Source organism: Ursus arctos, unplaced genomic scaffold (genome assembly GCF_023065955.2).
Source record: "Ursus arctos isolate Adak ecotype North America unplaced genomic scaffold, UrsArc2.0 scaffold_8, whole genome shotgun sequence".
NCBI classification, from domain to species: domain Eukaryota; kingdom Metazoa; phylum Chordata; class Mammalia; order Carnivora; family Ursidae; genus Ursus; species Ursus arctos.
In genome coordinates this window covers 67,048,683-67,069,038 of record NW_026623100.1, presented here as the reverse complement: position 1 = coordinate 67,069,038, position 20,356 = coordinate 67,048,683, and the positions used below count along the sequence as shown (strand labels likewise).

At 40.1% G+C, this 20,356-nt stretch overlaps 2 protein-coding genes and 1 long non-coding RNA gene across 20 annotated transcripts in view; 2 read left to right on the top strand and 1 right to left on the bottom strand.

Moving 5' to 3' along the window:
- Positions 1–19,340, bottom strand: part of ITSN2 (intersectin 2) — a 139,120-nt gene extending 119,780 nt beyond the window's left edge. For 2 of the 18 annotated variants that reach the window (XM_048222833.2, XM_048222836.2), the window contains exon 1: positions 18,748–18,976. The gene's annotated coding sequence lies outside the window, so the exon portion shown is untranslated. Of the gene's footprint in view, positions 1–18,291; positions 18,541–18,747; positions 18,977–19,093 lie in introns of those variants that run through there. The other 16 variants (XM_057309343.1, XM_048222834.2, XM_048222829.2 and 13 more) reach the window with 13 other exon arrangements.
- Positions 460–19,195, top strand: LOC130543106 (translation initiation factor IF-2-like). The gene is made up of 2 exons (XM_057308962.1): positions 460–484; positions 18,309–19,195. Exons 1-2 carry the CDS (start codon positions 460–462, stop codon positions 19,193–19,195), a joined length of 912 nt encoding a protein of 303 aa, XP_057164945.1.
- Positions 19,277–20,356, top strand: part of LOC130543175 (uncharacterized) — a 32,110-nt gene continuing 31,030 nt past the window's right edge. Inside the window, exon 1 of the long non-coding RNA XR_008958312.1 lies at positions 19,277–19,366. This is a non-coding gene — a long non-coding RNA (uncharacterized LOC130543175). The remainder of the gene's footprint in view (positions 19,367–20,356) is intronic.

Here is a 20,356-nt window from a genome sequence, read left to right as displayed (position 1 = left end):
TTAAACAGCACACTGAATTCCATCCCCTTCATTTTAGAAACAATTAAAGAGAAGCCAAAGAGATTAAGTAACTTGCCAAGAGCACACAATTTAAGGAACAAAGTATGTCATGCTATTGATTTTGAATTTCACTGTGCAAGTCATGGAGAGCCAGTATTTTATTCAAGATAGACACCCAGATTTGGTAGTCTCCAGGGACTGGAAATAGTTGTCATCAAGTCAGTGAGTAACTTCATCCAGGGAAAGCATATATAAGAAACAAGAGAAGAACCTGAAATTTTAAGGGCAGAGGAAGAGAATTCTGACAAAAAATATAGGAACTGAATTGCACTTGAGTATCTTGAGACAGGGATACCAGTTATGAGCGACTGGCATAATCCATACGGTGAGAATATGAACTTGGACAACAGAGAAGAGGAATTTCCGAGCTAGAATGGACAGCATTTTCTGATCAGCTAAATGCTGCTGATGAAAGAACATCAAGGTAAGTTTCTATCTTGGGTGACTGTAGAGTGGTAATATTAACCAAGACAAAAGCTCTAAGAAAGTAGAAATTTGGATATTAGATTTGGGGGGTAAGCAACAAAATGTTCAATTTTCAGTTTACCCAATCTGATGCACCTACAAAGACATCCAGGTAGAAATGTCTACGAGATGGTAAGGATTCTGTCCAGGCTGCAGACCCAGGTTTGGTAGCTACCATGGATTGGGAATAGCTGTAAACAGGTCAGTGAATGACATTACCCACAAAAAGCACGTACAGGAAACAGGAGAAGAATGATCAGAACAGAGGTTGAGGAAAAGGAAAAATCAGAATATAGAGTAAAGAGAAGCATTTCAAGGAGATGATGGTCATAACTGTCAAATATCACAGAAGTCAAGACTAAGCCATTAGTTTTGGCAATCTGTGCAGGGAACTGGCTATAAGTCAAACTGAAGCAGACCCCGCAGTAAATGGGAGTAGAAGTGTAGGTGACTGAAGAAGTATGCTGTTAAAGGACAGAGGAAGAAAGGGGGGGAAGAGAGATAGGAGGCTTCAGGAAAGAGGCAAGGTTATAAGGCTTTCCTTTTAGATGGGAGAACAGAACTATTTTTAGAGGAAGAGGGAGAGATTTAATTTCCAAAAGGAGAAGGAAAGGAGGTTACCTAATAATGAACGCTAGAGTCCAAAGAAAGTAGACAGCTCCAGAGTATAAAGCTAGAACATGGGGCACACATCTCTGGCTCTGGGAATATAGGACAAAATAGATAGTAAGGCTTAATAAAGACACATACAAGTTTGGAAGCGGAAGGAAAAGGAGTTGAGAAAGTACAGCTTTTCTTTGGGTCCAGACAGTCCAAAGGGCAGGGCTGAAAACAAACTCTTGGATCTTCCGGGGTGCCTAAGCACAAATTTCTCTTCTCTTCAAGCAACAAGAGAAGGTCACGTGCAAATATGTTTCCATGAATCAACCAGGTATGTGCATTTCAGCTTGTGTACAAATAGCTATGCCTTACACATAGAAACATTTGTTACATGAATGAATGTGGGAGAAAAACATTCTAGGCAGAGGTAATACACGCAAAAGCAGAGCAAAGAGCGTGGTCTGGGAAAATAAGTGGCAGTTTATTCACATGAAATAGTGAAGAGCTTAACAATGCAAGGAACTATAACAATAGCTGTAAAAATAATTATTATATTAATGCCTAGCTGACAGAAATGTAAATTAGCACAACAACTCTTCTGGACAGGAATCTGGAAATGGACCTATTTATAGCCTGCCTTCTTCCAAAAAGAATTAAAGCTCATGTAAAAATACAAAAACATTAAATTAAAAAGTATATGGGTAAATGAAGGTAAATAAAAATAAGTGATCACTTTCAACTTTTGCATTGTTTGACATTTTTCATAAATAAAAGTTGAAAAAGAAAATTAGCGCATCTGACTTGACCACTGGCTCTCCCTCACTGTTGTCCCCTGCAATCACCATGACAATTCTTTAACTGCTTTCACACCTACCTCATCATCTCCTCTCCACCATTATTCCCAGATATCTTGGTGAAGTCAAGTCATCCACACATAGGATCCTGCCTACATCATGACCTCCAAGTCTTTGACGCCCAGTATTCCAAATGTCTTATCTTCCATCTTATCTTAGCCAGGCACTCCCAGGTCACACCCTAGGCCTTGTTATCAGGACGACTGCACTCCTCTGTAACCTACTTCAAGCCTCCCACCCTCCCTTCACCAGAGCCTGCGCTCAACAGCCCACTCTCTAGTTCCCAGACTCCAGCAATTAACTCTGCCAGGACCTACAAACTATTGGTCTTGGCAACTTTTCACCATCCCTCATTCTAGCTTATGCCCTAACATCCCCTTCCTTAGGTCCTAATACCCCTCCTTACCCAAAGTGAGTATCGCAGTCCACTATCGTCATTGCATGCATCCTCAAGTTCACTCTCCCCTCTTCCTAAATATACTATGCATCTGGTAAAACCCCACGGCTATTCCATGGTCGCACAAATGAAGGTGCTGACTGGCATTACTTTAAACTCCTGACCACTGACTCCTGCCAGCCTGACAAGTTCATGTTTCCCTAGCCCAACTGCTCCCCCCACCCCACTGCCCACAACCATTTCACACTCCTCTTCTTCACTCTCCCAGACTCAGTAACATGTGTCATAAAAACTTTTCATCCAGCTTGTTGCCTTTTGATTTGAAGGCATCTTTTACTATACCAACTTCTTTATTTTCATACCAAAATTTGTCAATCTTTTCTTTTATGACTACTGAGTATATGAATCAGGTGAATTTATCCAAAAGAGAAAGGAACAAGAAAATAAATTTCAGAATACTACCCATATACTACAAACAATAATTTCAAGTTATAGTAGATAGGTAATATTTGTGATATAAATTTTTAAAAAATACAAAATTCTAGAATATGGATGAAAATATTCAAATTTATATACGCACATGTCAAGGATTAGAAGAAAACCCTTAAGGGAAAGGACCTTATCTTTGCGAAACACCTAAGAGATTTGCAGACTATATGTTTAATATATATTCACCAAATAATAATATTTATCACAGTTTTATTTGTAATAGCAAAAAACTTCAAAAAAACGAAACACCTGAAAATAGGAGTATAGTTAATAAATCATAGTCTATCTACTACAGCCATTAATACTTATGAAAATCATGAAGTAACACAGAAAAAATACCTTCCATGTAGTAAGTGGACAAAATCTATGCTGATTACAATTATGTAAAAAGTATATATGTATGTGTGTATGTATAGTGATAGATAAATACTCTGATTAAAAAGCATTAATATGCTGGAGCGCATGGGTGGCACAGTCGGTTATGGGTCTGACTCCTGGCGCGCCTGGGTGGCGCAGTTATTAAGCATCTGCCTTCGGCTCAGGGCATAATCCCAGCGTTCTGGGATCGAGCACCACATCAGGCTTCTCCGCTAGAAGCCTGCTTCTTCCTCTCCCACTCCCCCTGCTTGTGTTCCCTCTCTCGCTGGCTGTCTCTGTCAAATAAATAAATAAAGTCTTTAAAAAAAAAAAAGGGTCTGACTCCTGGTTTTGGCTCAGGTCATCATCTCAGAGCCCTGGGACTGAGCTCTGCATCCAGCTCTGTGCTCAGCTCCGAGTCTGCTTGAGATTCTCTCTCCCTCTCCCTCTGCCCCTCTTGCTCATGCTCTAAAATAAACTGTTTTTTTTTTTTAAAAGAAAGCATTAATATACTAAAAGTAGTTGATGGGTTGAAAGACTGTGAGTGAATTTTCTTATTCTCCAAGTTTTTTTTTGTTGCTATTTTTTTTTAATCCCATATGAACATATACCAAAATGTCAAGCAATTAAAAACAAAATATTACGACTTCAGCAGCGCCTGGGTGGCATAGTCGTTAAGCGTCTGCCTTCGGCTCAGGGAGTGATCCCGGCGTTATGGGATCAAGCCCCACATCAGGCTCCTCCGCTATGAGCCTGCTTCTTCCTCTCCCACTCCCCCTGCTTGTGTTCCCTCTCTCGCTGGCTGTCTCTATCTCTGTCAAATAAATAAATAAAATCTTTAAAAAATATATTATGACTTCAGTAATTCAAAGAAGAGAAGTCTATGGTAAATTTACTTGTCTTTCAAAGACCAATAATGCCTTCTATGGAGTTTTTTTTTTTTCTGACACCAACTGGGTGTCCAACAATTCAATTCAATTCTGACACTAACTACCTAGAATTATGTAGTCCCCACAGGTTAAGGCCTCAGTCCCACAAGACCACCCCCACTTCAGGCACTGGTCACTAGTACTGGGCCATCTTCTGACCAGGTGGCTATAAATCAGAGGTTCCCATGATCCCCTCCTCGGGTTTGATAATTTGCTAGAAAAGCTCACAGAACTCAGAAAAACTATTTATTTATTTACTGTTTTAATATAAAGGATACAATTCAGGAACAGCCAAATGGAAGAGACACACTGGGCAAGGTATGGTGGGCAAGGCATGGAGCTTCCATGCCCTCTCCAGGCATGTCACCCTCCCTGCATCTCAATGCATTCACCAACCTGGAAGCTCTCTGAATCTCACTGTCATAGAGCTTTTATAGAACTCAATCTCTAATGCCCACCTCCTCTTCCTGGAGGTTGGTGGGTGGGAAGGAAAGTATCCTCATTCTGAGGCTATCTAGGGGTACCACTCTAAGCCTCATTAGCACACCTCAGGTGTGATGGGAAGGGGCTTATTATGAATAAAAGACATTCCTATCACTCAGGAAATTGCAAAGGTTTTAGGATATCTGTGCCAGAAACCAGGGACAAAGACCAAATATATTTTTGTATTCCACTACACCATCTTTTAACATAATAGCAAATATGACCCAGAGCCTTCCTCTTGTCTATATTTTAGTCTATTATAAACAATAGTAAGTAACAAGTCTGTTTTACCAAAAAACATTAAACTAAAATTACCAATCTCCTCTCGAACCCTGCCACGCTATATCCAGTGCTAAAAACTACAGAAAAAAAGCACACTCCTTCACACATACCCTACTGCAGAGGCCTAAAGAGACTGGCATCCAAAACCAACGCCACACCTAGAAGGTCCTGTGGGAACAGCTTCCACCTATGACTGGTAGTTTTCAATCTCAACCCAAAAAGAACAAGAGAGTAAAGAAAATGAAACTAGTAGCCAATGGGTACAAAGGCAACCATCCATTTTCCTATTCTATCAGTCCAATTTCAGGTGTTTCGTATTGTTTTTTTTTAAATATCAGTATGTTTCAATTACTGGAAAGTATGCTATCAATGCAGCACAAAGAACACTCTTAAAAAGAACATCCTAATCTACTGAGAAAGCAAATGTAAAAATAATAAATGTAGAATGAGGATTTTAAAAGCAAACTCCAAGTTCTGACGGAGAGACAAAACAACAAATTAGAGATACCCTAATATGGAATTAGTCCCACTAAAACCAACAATGTGTTCAGAAAATATTTATCTCTAACCAAAACAAGATCTCACTTCCCTCAAATACTTCAAAAACACAAATTTACAAATTCTCTTCACCAATCTGAGTTCTTTAATTCTGAGGAGTCATGGACTTAAAAAAAAAATCTGGCAAACCTATAGTTGCTCTTTCTGGAAAAAAACACAAATGTATAATGTACAATTCCAAAGGTTACAGACCTCTAAAGCCAATGTGAAGATTTTCAGAGGGTTCGTGATTTCCATCGCTAAGACTCTTGATTATAAATACACTAATTCCCACTTTTAAAAATGTATACAATATTAGAGTGGGAAAGAATCCTTCCATTATGTATTCCATTCATTCTCAAACTATTCTAACCATGGCCCACCTAAGCAGGACAAGAGACCCAACCTAACCACCTGCTTCCATTTTTCAACAGAAAAATAACTCCATGATGAAGAATTATAAAATGCAACAGCTGCATAACAGCAAAATGGGCAACAAAATTAAATCTAACATTGATTCTATAATTAATTACAGTTAATTCAAGAATAGCAATTGGAACCACATTAAACTCAAGACAATACCAAAGCTTACACTGAAAACATCTACATCTGAGTGTGGGTGTATATTATAGGAATTTTTCAATGCTGCCAAAGTGTTGTATAGCTACTAGGTTTCTTAAAAGAAAAGTAAATTAGAGCCCTCAGTAAGCTCTAGAAATTGGTTAATTTTATTTTATGAACACTAAGTTTCAGTAATCCTTAGTAACTCAGATTATCAGTAAGTAACCCATACTAACACAAAAATCAAAGACTATGGACATGAAGTAACAGTAGCTCCTAAGAAATAAGAAAATAACTTGCATTTTAGTTTCATATTCATCAGGAAAAGTCTGCTGACCTAGCATGTGCCTTGAACCACACTGGAGAAGCAGCAATCTAATCCAAAAATTTTCAGCCATTTTCCCACTGTGATTCTGTATAATAATAGCTCATCACTAGTATAAAATCGAATCTCCTAAATTGGATCCCTCATACATTGCTGGTGGGAATGTAAAATGATTCAGCTGCTTTGGAAAACAATTTGGCAGTTTCTCAAAATGTTAAGCATAGGTTACCATATAATTCAGCATTTCTACCCCTAGATATGAACGCAAGTGTAATGAAAACCTAAACCCACGTCCATGCAAAAATGTGTACACAGATGCTCACAGCAGTATTCTTCTTAATAGCCAAAAAGTGGAAACAACCCAAATGTCCATCCACTGATGAATGGATAAACCAAATGCGATATACCCATACAATAGAATATTTAGCGACAAAAAGGAGTGAATTATTCATATATGCTGTAACAAAGACACACCTTAAAAACATTATGGTTGTGAAAGAAACCAATCACAAAAGACCACATATATTTTATGTTCCCATTTATATGAAATGTCCAGAATAGGCAAATTCATAAAGACAGAAAGTAGATTAGTAGTTGCCTAGGGCTGGGGGCTTGGGAGGAATGGGAATGGCAGCTAATGGATAAGGGGTTTTTTTTTGGGATGATGAAAATGTTCTAAAATTAGGGGTGCCTGGGTGGCTCAGTTGGTTAAGCATCTACCTTTGGCTCAGGTCGTGATCCCAGGGTCCTGGGAGAGAGTCCTGCATCGGGCTCCCTACTTAGCAGGGAGTCTGCTTGTCCCTCTTCCCCTGCCCTTCCCCCCTGCTCCTGCCCCCATCTGTCCCCGCCCCCACCTCTCTCAAATAAATAAATATCTTTTTTAAAAATGTTCTAAAATTAGTCACCTGGGTGGCTCAGATGGTTAAGCATCTGCCTTCAGCTTGGGTCATGATCCCAGCATTCTGGGATGGAGCCCCGCATCAGGCTCCCTGATTAGCCAGGAGGCTGCTTCTCCCTCTCCCTCTACTGCTCCCCCTGCTTGTGTTCCCTCTCTCGATCTCTCTGTCAAATAAGTAAATAAAATCTTTAAAAAAAATAAAGTCTTTAAAATGTTCTAAAATTAGATATTGTTGATGGCCGCACAATTCTGTGAATATAATAAAAACCACAGAATTGTAAACTTTAAAAGGGTGAATTTTATGGTATGAATGATATCTCAACAAAACTGTTACATTAAAAAAAACCTAATCTCCTTCACATGGCATATGAGCTGTTTTAGGGTTTATCCTCTGCCTATCTTTCTAGTGTTGGAATATGTTCCCACTTTTATCTCTGCCCCATTTTATTTCATTCCCCCCTCTCTGTACCTGTGCAACTACCTACCTCCTCAGTGACACTTCCACTTACAAAGCTTCCTTTGCCACATTCCTGTTTGATCTTGTATATATCTCCATAAACTACATACTACCCAGTATTATTAACTTTTATTTCCATGCCAACCACCTCCATGACACTGTGAACTCCTATGAATGTCTCTTCATCTCCATATACCTAGTGTCCAGAAGTCAGCCATGTGACTGGCACTAAAATATCCTTTAAGAAACACAAATGCTTTTTGACTCTCGGAGGTTAGCATTCTTTCAACTGCAATGAGAACAAGAAGGCTAATAACTTGAACTCTCAAACTACATCAACCAACTTGTGTTTAAATCCCAGCATAGTTACTCCTTAGCTTTGTGGACTCCATATGACATGGCTTCAACTTCCTAACCTATAAGTGTGGATAATTGCACCTAAATGCCAGGTTGTTTTAAGGCTTAGATATAATGTCTGTAAAGCACCTGGCACATAGAAGGTGCTCATAAATGATGACTATTACCACTATTATTTCAATATTATTTTTAACACAACAGTTATCTTGATTTCACTGAATTGGTACAACAAACTAAAGTTGTACCAATTATTGATAAGGACATATTTTTCTCACTTTATTCAATATCTGAGAAAAAGGTTACTATTATTTCTACTGAAAGGCTTAGGGTCCAAATAAACAAAAGATATTGAGACTTAAAAGCTTCAAAGAAGATAACTTTTCTATACAAACTTAGTTACTAGTTCTAGTTCTGCAACTTAGCATCTTCAGTTTAAGATGTTTAAATATAAATTATAAGTTTGAACTTTTATAAATGTTAAGTTTAGCCTACAAAGAATCAACCAATAAACTGAGCAGGTATAAAAGCACAGAAATGGTAAACTAATACTGAAGTCGTTACTACTCCAATTATATTGCAGATTAAAGTCAAATCAATTTTAGAAGAACTAGTCAACAACTCTGAACAAGACAATTCACCCACACAAAGGGGAAAAAAAACACCTAAGAATAGCTTGTGACTCAGCCTGCACCGCTGTAAGGGGAAGGTGGGGGGAGCCGGCTATTTGGTCTGTTCTCTTCAGTCTCATATCAGGACTAAATATTGAAACAAAGCTATTTATTTGTCTTGAATAAGAAGTAGAGAGGGAAAGCATTCAGAGAGACGCTTCGCCTTCAAGTAAAATATCACCTCTCTGAAAAAAATAACTTTTTAAGTTCTAAAGCCACTGAAGAAAACCCAAAGGGAAAAATTGAGATTCATCTATACGAATATTTTAAACGTTTGTTGAAAACAAAATTTAAAGGTAAATGGGGAAAAACCAAAACAAATATGATAGTCAATATTTTTAATGTACAGAGAACTATTAAAATAGATAATGAAAACACTAAGACCTCAAATAGTTTTCCAAAGGGGAAATGAAACTGGGTAATAAATTTTAACATTATGAATAATCAAGGAAATGCAAATGACGTTTTGTTTTGTTTCTCCCCGAAAAACTTACTAAAAAAAAAAACACAAAAAAACCTTGGCTAATTTGCAACAATGGACAGAGCTAGACTGTATTATGCTACGTGAAATAAGTCAGTCAGAGAAAGACAAATATCATATGATCTCACTCATATGTGGAATTTAAGAAAGAAAACAGATGAACATATGGGAAGGGGGAAAAAAGAGAGAAACAAGCCATAAGTGACTTTTTTTTTTTTTTAACATTTTATTTATCTGAGAGAGAGAGAGAGAGCATGAGAGGGAGGCGGACAGGCAGAGGAAGAGGGAGAAGCAGACTCCCTGCCAAGCAGGGAGCCCAAGGCAGGATTACATCCCACAACTGGGAGATCACAACCAGAGTCAAAGGCAGACGCTCAATGAGACACTCAACGAAATGCTCAACGACTGAGCCACCCAGGGATCCCGCCATGAGAGAACATACTGAGGGCTGATGGAGGGAGGAGGGTGGGGGATGGACTAGATCCATGATAGGTATTAAGGAGGGCACTTGTTGTGGTGAGCACTGGGTGTTTCATGTAAGTGATGAAGCACTGAATCTTACTCCTGAAACCAATATAGACTGTATGTTAGCTAAAATTTAAACAGCAACAACAACTAATACTCAGGGCTAGCAAAGGTGAGGGGAGTGAGTGCTGCAGACATAACTCATGGGAATGCAAACTGGTATTGCTCTTCAGAAAACAGTCTGAGAATATACAGCAAGAACTCTACCAATGTTCAGCTACAATAAGCCAACAATTTCACTTCTGGAAAACTGTCATAGAAAATCATGATAAATGAAAGAAACGTGAAGATATTCCCTGCAATTAGTGTTATTATATAAAGAAAAAACTGGAAGTAACATGAATGTCCAACAATGGGGAATACACTGAACCAAGTATCATGCTGCTACTTAAACCAAATATCAAATTCATAATGATATCTAAATTACATCTCAATAAATCTACTTTTAAAAACACAAGTTCAGGGGCGCCTGGGTGGCACAGCGGTTAAGCGTCTGCCTTCGGCTCAGGGCGTGATCCCGGCATTATGGGATCAAGCCCCACATCAGGCTCCTCCGCTAGGAGCCTGCTTCTTCCTCTCCCACCTCCCCTGCTTGTGTTCCCTCTCTCGCTGGCTGTCTCTATCTCTGTCAAATAAATAAATAAAATCTTAAAAAAAAAAAAAAACCACAAGTTTGGCTAAACCATGTAATAACATGGAAACTGGTTATGTTTTTATAATTTATGATATAAATGTGTATCATTATGAAAATAATAATAGCAGCTAACAATCCCTGAATATGTAGCAAATTCCACTTAGGTCTTTACATGTTATGACTGACATCATCATTATAACAGAGCCATCTTAGAAGGGTCTGACGCTCAGGGCCAGTCATCAACTGCAGGGTTGGCCCGAGATAAATTACACTCTAAAGAAGGTCTCATTGTAAACAATTTCATAGGTCCGTTGGGAATGTTAAAAAAAATTTAGAAACTGAACTTTGTTTCAGAAAGAAAGGTACAGTGCCTCAGACATGATCCCCTCCCTCCAGGCATAGCCCAGGGCAGAAGCCCCAGCTAACCTTACCAAAAGACAGGCCTGATTATTATTGTTACATTTATAAAGATTTATTATGAGGTGACCACACTAAACATACATTATCTCTTCATCCTTCTGACAACTCTAAGGTTAAGTATTATTAATGAAATCTCCACTTTTTAAGGAAGGGCAAACCAAAGCTTAGTGAGACTGGTACACTCACAAAGCTAATAAAAATTAGAACAGAAATGTAAAGAAAAAGGAACTGAGATCTCATCCAATGTACCAACAGCCAGGGAGAAGTGCGACTAGAACCCGAGTCTGTAGAGAAAACAGCTTCACAGCTGTTCTCTCCCCTAAGGCTCTGACTTCTGGCAGAGGCAACCAGCGGGCCTACCCCACCAGTTCACCAAACTTCCCAGGGCATTTCAAAACCTTACCAGGATTATATCAGGACCCTCCAACTTCCCCCATTACACTGGAAAAAAGGGGGAAGTCAGAAGAGAAACTGAGCTAGAAGGAAGAGATGTAGAAGGAAGATTCCAAATTCTGAACACCAGAAGAGGTATACTGGGCTGAAACAGGGATTTTTTTTCCTCAGGCTTTCCCAGAGGCAAGGTTAATAATCCTCAAAGTCACTCTAGGTAACTTGCTATTCCCAGAATGAGAAATTTCCAAGTCTGTTTTCATTCAATTTGTCTCTTGGCCCCTCCTTTCCCCCCCTTCCTCACTAGCCTTCTAAGCCCAGCTCCATTGTTACTGCCTCCGTGTAAGTTTCTCTATTTTATATACTTGGAAGGCAGATTCCCTTCTTGGTATCACCAACATCATCATGAGTACCTTTAATTCAAATTGACAAATATTTACCAAGTCATCAGAGGTGTAACACCTGGATAAGATGTATAAGAGCAGGGAATATAGAAGAGGAATAAAGCCAAAACTCAGAATTCCATATGGGTGCTATAGGTATAAAGGACAGAAGACAGGCACCTAACTTTCGCCTTAGAGAACTAGAAAGTGGTCAGATGAGCAATCCCAGAAGAAATGACTCCTCAACTGAGTAATGAAGAACTAATCAATAAGTACAACCCAGTAGGCTAGAAAAAGAGATTTTTAGGACTTGGGAACAGAAATAGGCAAAGACAGGGGCGCCTGGGTGGCACAGCGGTTAAGCATCTGCCTTTGGCTCAGGGTGTGATCCCGGTGTTATGGGATCGAGCCCCACATCAGGCTCCTCTGCTATGAGCCTGCTTCTTCCTCTCCCACTCCCCCTGCTTGTGTTCCCTCTCTCGCTGGCTGTCTCTATCTCTGTCAAATAAATAAATAAATTCTTTAAAAAAAAAGAAAAGAAAAGAAAAGAAAAGAAAAGAAATAGGCAAAGACACAGAGGAGAAAGCTGTTTGAGAATTAAAAGACAATGTCAGAGGACTTTGTAAATGGGGCTAATAATAGCACCTACCCCATAGGAATGTTGTAAAAATTAACTGAGGGAATAAATGTAACGAATTAGAATAGTGCTGCATATGGGAAGTACTATATAAATTCTAGCTATTATCATTGATAAAAATCTAAAAACAAAACTAAGAAACGAACTTGGGAAAAATTATACCTATATGGCAAAGAGTTACGACTCTTAAAATATAAAGAATCCTTAAAAATAACTAAGAGATGAAAACGCCAAAGTGAGAAAGAGCAGAGATAAATATTTCTCAGAGAAAAAAAAATCTTTGAAAGTATAACTTCAATAATAAAGAAAAACAAGGTGGTCTTTTATCAAATTAGCAGATAAAAAAAAGCCGATGTTTCTGAGGATGTGGGAAATAGGACTGGTCTCATTGGTAGGAGAACACTTTGGTACCGACAAGTTTTTCTAGAAGACAACTTGGCAATAAGTTTACACTCGTAGATGTGTACACAGATACAGTTACAAAGATGTTAACTGTGGCACAATTTAAAATTTAAAAAATCATTACAAAATACTTTAATGGTACAGAACCAATACGAGCCCAGGATGCAGAGCCAGACTAAGTTCACATCCTCTGTCTACCACTTATTAGCTATGGGATCTTGGGAAAATTACTAAACCTGTCCTTGTTCAATCTTCTCAACTGTAAAATAAATAATAATAGAACAGTTCTTATGGAAAGGCTGAAAACTAAACAAGTAAAAATACGTAAAGTGTCTCAAAAGTAACTAGAATACAGTGAATGCTCAGTATATATTAGACATCATGAACATTCTGTGGTAGCAAGGCAATATAATTTAGCCAATAAAATTACGCTGTAGATAAATATACAATAAAATAGAACCATGTTTTTGATAAATGCTAGTAAGCTAAAAAAGCAGGTTACATAGAAGAATATATAATTCCATTTTTTTGCAAAGAAAAATTTCTAGAAGGAGATCTACCAAAATATTAATACTGACCATTTCTCTGGGTAACATGATTATTAGTGACTATTATTTTCTTCTTTCAATTTCCCTATTGCTTTCCAATTTTCCAAAACAACAAATATTACTCATAAAAATGGTATAAACAAAAAGCCTACAGGACTTAAAAACAAACACAATATATCACTTTTAGGAAAAATAAAATTAAGGTATCTATTCTAAACCACTTGACAAATCTCTGCTCTAGACTCCTGCTGTGCCTGGGGTCTGTTGTTCTGGCTGAAATTACTAGAAAAGAGAAATATTCAGAGGTGTGCTGGGTGCAAGCACAATAGTAATATTTGAAATGATGAACATTTATGTTAAATACAAAGATGTGAAATACTAAGTTTACTCATAAAACGCACAGAATAATCTTTTCCCAAATCCTGAATTCCTTAATAATAACTTCAAATAAGGCAAATTTACTTCTCTCAATTACCCCCCACCCAACTACCCACACATTTCCTACCCCCATTTCCTACCTTACTTTTCTCCATAGCCCTACCAAACTCTTAACTTCTAAACATTTCATTGTCTCTCCTTCTTCCTCTTGAATGTAAGCAGCACAAGGGCAGGAATTTTTGTGGATTTTGTTTACTGCTTATATGCTCATTGCTTGGACCAGTTCCTGGAATGAAGGCAGTATTTGTTTTAAGAATTAATTTGGTACCATGATTTATGAGTAACTTCTGTTGGGTTTAATTCTTTAAAGATGAAAAATGGTTGTTGATAATAAAGAAAAAGTTAAAGCAGATGAAAGAAAACGGGGGGAGACTTTTTTTTATTTCCCCATCGAAGCCCCTAGAAAGACAAAGATGAGGTAAAGTCAATCTCATGAGGAAAGCAATAGCAAAGATTATTTAAGAGGGAGCTGCAGCACGTACCTTTTCAAGATGAGATTACCACCATGCTACAAAGACTATAAAACCCAGGTACTAGAGAGCAACGTTCAGAAAAAGTTTTGGGTTATCTGTATATAGTCTAAATGGCTCTTGACATCTCAATCATACAAATGACTCAGCTCTCTGGACCCAGTGGAAACCTGGATCCTGAAGGAGCCAAAAACTCCAAGTCAGAACCATAGGATGAGGACCAGACACCAAAGAAAGAAGTGGACAGGGAAAGCCTTCCAATATGGGATGTCTCTGCAGCAAGACAAAATCAATTTATAAGCTGGAACTTCACTGGAACTTTGGCAGAGGGAAAGCCTAAGATGCCCCTAATGAAGAGAAGGTAAATGGAAATTAAACCATAGCTTCTGTTTTTCTACATTTAGGTTTCCAAGACTTACCACAATGTTAGAAAGTGCTACACGTGCATCTCAGTTCACATCATTCTCCGCAAATTTTCGTTAATCTTGAAGTTCTCACTTATACTCACCAAAATGTATTTCATGCTCACTAAAAAGTAATCATCAAATGCTACGTACGCTGTGAAATTTATTAACCTGACCTACTTAATTCTTATATTTAAGCACTCATTCTTAAGTGTGTAGGAGGAGCAGTAGGGTGATGAAAAGTGTCCAAATACCTATGCCAATGGATTTAAGCAAAAAGAAAATGATAAAGCCTTAGTTATCAGTATCCTTCTAACTGTCAGAGTAAACCCTGCTGGGGTTTATCAACATGGACTCTATAGTTTCACATGGCCCACCATTCTTGACCATTCTTTTCCCTGTCCACCTCATACCAATCACGTGCCCTTCATACTAAAAAGTCCAAGTTATTTAAGCACCTGGATTCAGAGACCTGGAAGTGATAATCCAAAGCAATAGCTCCTTTTGCAGATATTTTCTTCCTGTAGGCTATGTTTTCTACCCCCCCCCCCAAATTAAGGGGACTAAAAAGACAGATTCTTTATGGGGATATGGGATTGTGGATCAGTTTTTCTATTTTCCAGACCTCTTATATGGATTGTTTTGATGATAAGATTAAAAATTAAGGGGCAAAAAAGTGAAATTTTTTCCAGTCACTAGGGAAAAAGACCCCCCCCCCCCAAAAAAGCATTAAGCTGGTTTGAAATTTCTCACTGAAGCTAGTTGGGATAATGGTAACATTTATTGAGCACTCATACTAAGCAGAAGTCACTGCGCTAAGAACTTTATATCACATATCACAACAACACTATGAAATAGATACATTTTATAGATGAGAAACAGAAGCTCAGAGAATTAAAATTAGTTGCTCAAGGTCACACAACTATTTAGTGTTGGAGTTAGGAGCAGGAGGTTTAACTTGAAAGCCTGTATCTTATCTACTATGATTACAATGAAAATAAGTGCAATTTTTATTAACCACACATACGTTTTCTAAAATGAATATGCATTAGCGAAGAAAATAATCTACAAAATATAAAACAGTTGCTTAAATGAGACAAGTTAAATGTCTACTGTCTGGTAATAGATCCCAAATGTCTCCCATAACCAGGGCTGAATAGCTTCACAAGTAACTAAATCATTCGGCATCCTGATAGAGCTGTGAGATGATTTTTTAAGTGAATCTCTCAAAATAATACATTTGCAAATGAAATACACTGCCCTCTTAGAGTTGTATAAATACCTTATTTCTTGATGTATTCACTGCCCTACTTCTGCTCAGCTTCCTCCTCTCCTCCCCCACTTCCTCTCTGCCTTAAGATCCTTTAAGACCAGTTCAGTTCCTCCTTCTCAAAGAATACCTACAAATATACAGTGTACCCAGCAGGACTCTAAATCAGTGGCTGTCCTCTGTCATCAGTTGCCGTGCTCTGTAGTTACAGAAGGGTACAAAGTAAAAAATGAACTCTAGAAAAAAAAACAGCAATTCTGATGCACCTTCATTTTCTACCCAACAGGACTCTAACATCAGTGGCTGTCCTCTGTCATCAGTTGCTGTGCTCTGTAGTTACAGAAGGGTACAAGTAAAAAATGAACTCAAGAAAAAAAACAGCATTTTTGATGCACCTTCATCTCCAGATCTATTCATTTACAGAATTTATTCTAAACATTATTTCTCTACTTCACAGTTGGAATCCTGCCTTTAACAATTAGTACACCAAAAAAGTCTGCCTTTTCTTAGTCTTCCTTCAAAAATAGTTATTCCACAAAAAAATTTTCCATAAATAAGGTATTGAAAAGATTAGAATTCAAAAAGAAGAAGAAGAAAAGAAAGAGAAGCAAATGCACGGATAGAAATAAGTATACCACATTTTTAGTAATATAAGTTTTAGTGATATGATTTAGCAATACAATTAGTTTATTCTGAATCATTTCTGGAACTTGTTCATAAAATGCTTTACAAGTAAATATAGTATATAAAAGTGCTAGTTACTTATCAGTGGACTAACATGTATTTTCATTCATTTACTTATACAATAAATATTTACTGAATGCCCAAATAACCTTTTTTTTTTTTTTTTTAATTTCTGAACCAAGAGGAATGATAAAGGCACAGGTTCTAAAGTTAGAAGGACCTTGGTTTGAAGGCTGGCTCTTGTACTTATGAGCTCAGAGACCGAGAGTAGACCATTAACCTCCAGGTTAGCATTTCACTCATCTATTTGATAGAAGAAAAAGAACTACTCTTATGGTCTTTGTGAGGTTTAACTGATTATACAAAACAGCACACGGCCTAGCATGTATCAAGTGCTCGATAAATTATAACCGCAGCAAATATATGTTAATATTGAGGAAAGTAGTTGAAGGAGATGGCCAATAAATGTTCTTTTTGTCTTACTAGAAAGGTGGGAATTTGTGAAACTCTGTATTAAAGATACATTAAAAATAAAAATCTTAAGGTTATGGGGAAAAAATTCCACTTAATAAAAAAGAGATGTGTTAGGTATGTAGGGTGAAATGACTAAAAAATAAAGATAAGAATAAGAGATGGATAAAGAAAATCCTGACAGCTCCTAAGTATAAGTGATGGGCATAGAGAGGTTCGTTAAACTATTCTCTTTTTTGCAAAAATACAAATTTTTTATGACTATAATTGCAATCCCAGAACATGCCTAACACATTTCCTCATATTCAGAAGAGACTGGGATTTTAGCCTTGAGATCTGTTGAACTAACAATAGTACTTTCGTGCTCAATAATTCAGTACAGGTCAAGTTTTTTCAGACAATTCTACCTTTCATTATAAATGTGAGCAGAGGGAATAAATTCATTAGAGCATTACAAAATACAAGCTTTTCTGCTGCTCATTAATATTACATTAAAATAGCAGCAATGCACATTTTTCCATGTCCTTGAAAAATATGAAATTGTTTTTAAATTAAGCTTTTAAAAACAACTTCCACCTTCTATACTTTTGAAATTACAAGAGATATATGTCAATCATATCTCAATAAAGCTGGAGGAGTGGGAACGAGGAATTACTAGAGAATGTTAGGCCCAGCCAAAGAAACCCAAAGGTATGCACATCAGAGTCATTATTACCTTTAAAGTTTGAGGGACATTATTAATTTATGTAAAGATTTCCAGATTGCGTTTAGCTTTTATCACTAACAATACAGCAAACAAGTACAGGGAAAGAAGCAATTAATTTTCTTAACAGGCTTAAGGAGCTTAACCTACAGAGTCTATGCCACCTAAATTAAGCTGACTAAAACAACACAAAATTTCAAGTCACACCTCGCCTATCTCTGGATAAGCAAGTAAACACTAGTAAAAAACAAACTACAGCATTTAATAAAGCTATCATTTTGTGTTAACCTTAATTCCTAAAATAAACTGGTTGGCTCTATCAAACATATTCCTAATTCATAATTAATTCAAGTCTCAAATGAAGCATACTTGCCATCGGCAATCATTCAACGACAAACCACACGATTAATCACCCAAATACTGCATCTTTTTACAGAATGCAAACCCATCTGCAGTTTCGGCCTCTGTTTACCCATTCACTACGTACATGCAGGAGTCTTTTTAAAAAAATAAATAATAACAAGCAGTAAACTTTACTCTGGCCTGAGAGATTACATCTCTCCGTGCTTCCTGTATACCCTGGAAGTCAATAAAGCTAAAGTCAAACGGTAACATTTCCCAACTTTGGTTTAATGCGAGCCGTGGACGCGGAGCATCCGCCCACGGGCCGCTCGTGACTCCGGCTACTTTGACGCACCGGGATGCGGCTCACCTGACATTCCGCACCAGCCATTACCAAGGAAAGCCAACTCGGCGAAAAAAAAAATGGTCCCCGAGGAAGCGTGAGGGTGCCCCTAAGGGCCTTCTTCTGCCCGCACCTCAAAAACGAGGGGCCACGCCGCCCGCCGCCCTCAGAGGCGTCCGCACCTGCCAGGAGAGGCCGGGGGCTGGGGGCCGGGACTCGGCCGCACGGGAAGGGGCGGCCCGGCTCCGGCCCCTCGGCGTCCGCTCCGGCCCCGCCGCGGGGGCAGGAACCGGGGCCGGAGGTTTCCGCCGGGCGCCGCCAAGCCCGCCAGGGGCCTAGCTCCGGCTCCCGAGGGCCCGTCCGCGGCGGCCGGGGCGCGCAGCCACCTCCCAGCCCGGCCCGCCGAGCCTCCCCGCGGCGAGCGCGGCGGCGCCCGCACCTGCCCCGCGCCCTACCGCAGCCCCTGCCAGCCGCTGCACCCACCTGGCGCCCCCGCCGCGCCTCCCGCACGTCACAGCGCGACCCCGCGCCCCTTGGTACCGGCAGCGCAGCCGCGGGCGAACGCCGGGAGACCCTGCTCGGCCGTCGCCGCCCGGTTCGTCGCCAGGCCGCCGACAGCGAACCTGTTGCGCAGCCTGTCACGGCCGCTCGGGCTGCGCGGCGCCGCCTCAGCCCCACAACAACATGGCGGCCGCGGCCTCCGCAGGAAGCCGGGGGGCGGGGAGGTAGGCGACGGGCCGGGCAGCTGACGGCCCGCCCGCCCGCCCGCGGCCGGCACCAACTCCCCCACCCTCGGGAACTCGAGGTTGGCCCGGGCGCGGCTCCTCACCCCCCAGAGTCCCGGGGCACCGGACCCCGCGGGCCTGGTGCCAGTGCTTCTCTCTCCCCTCGGGGAGGCCCTGAAGCCCCGGGCCCGGCAGCCCTTTCCTGAAGCAGCGACGGCCCACCTGGCTCCTCCTCCCCGAGGTGACATGTTGAGGTTGGGTGGTGCGTTTCCTGCCACTGCAGAACCCCCACGGTTTCGGGGAAGGCCTAGCCGTGTCGGACACATGCCTGTTGCACCCCATATGGGGCTCTCTCCGGAACCTTCGCTCTCTCTAAGGTTAGTTCGCTGATGTGAGAGCTGGGATTCTCCTGGAAAGGGGATCTGAGGCAGGGAAAGGAGGTCATTCTCGCTCTTGCTTATGGGTGTGGTACAGTCTCCAGAAGGACTAACCATACCCAAAGGTCATCCATTCGGCGTTCCTCACTCTCCTCTATACCACATAAAAAAAGTCCAGCAAGGTAGGGACCTCCCCACCCACCTCCACTTGGGAAAGCAACTTCCCCGTAAACTCTCCTGAGCAATAAGATGTTCAGCTCTCCCCAAATTCCACCAGGTGGTCTGCAGAAGCTGAACATTCTTCCCTAGGCTATAGCCACCTGACAAGTGAAGATCAGAGTATCTCTTTTTTTCTCAACACTTCGAGCTCCTGGTCTCCGCACAGAACACCAGACTTAACGCAAGTTACCACCATATACCCTTGCCCTTAACACAGCACTCCTAGAGATACGGTTTCTGTTAGTTGGGGTTGGAGGCAGAGTCATGGTTTCTGTGGGTGTAACAAAATGGGGTTACAAGACCCAATATTTCTGTTGGCTTTTAGAGGCAGAGTGGGGGCTAGTCCCAAGTACAAAACTCCTATCCCCCTGACTTACGTTGGTAAGGGAGGAATCTGTGCAGATCAAATGATCCTGTGGCTTCCTTACTGACCTGTTAGGGCAGGAGAAGGTAGCAAGGCTGGCTCTAGAGGATTGGATCCAAACCTTAGACCCATCTGAACTGGCCAACCAACTCATGTGAGGAACTTAGCAAACATCAATGATGATAAACAGGCTTTTCCCGCTCTCACCCTCAGTGTTTTTCCTAACTCTTCGATTAGGACCTGACCAAGACCTGGCAGACAGGTCCTGTGCTTCAGTGACACAGTGAGGCCGGACTCCTTTGTGTTAGTCTAGGAAGTCCCTTATCTACTGGGGTTAATCTGACCCTTATCTCCTGGGGACCAATCAATCTGCAAACAAACCACCCTAGCTAAGAACAACACTCTTG

Excerpts from the sequence above, each read along its gene's own strand:
- LOC130543106 (XM_057308962.1), top strand. The coding sequence starts at position 460 with ATGCTGCTGATGAAAGAACATCAAG. Across the intron at positions 485-18,308 it reads GCTGATGAAAGAACATCAAG|CCATTACCAAGGAAAGCCAA; the intron begins GTAAGTTTCTAT and ends ATTCCGCACCAG.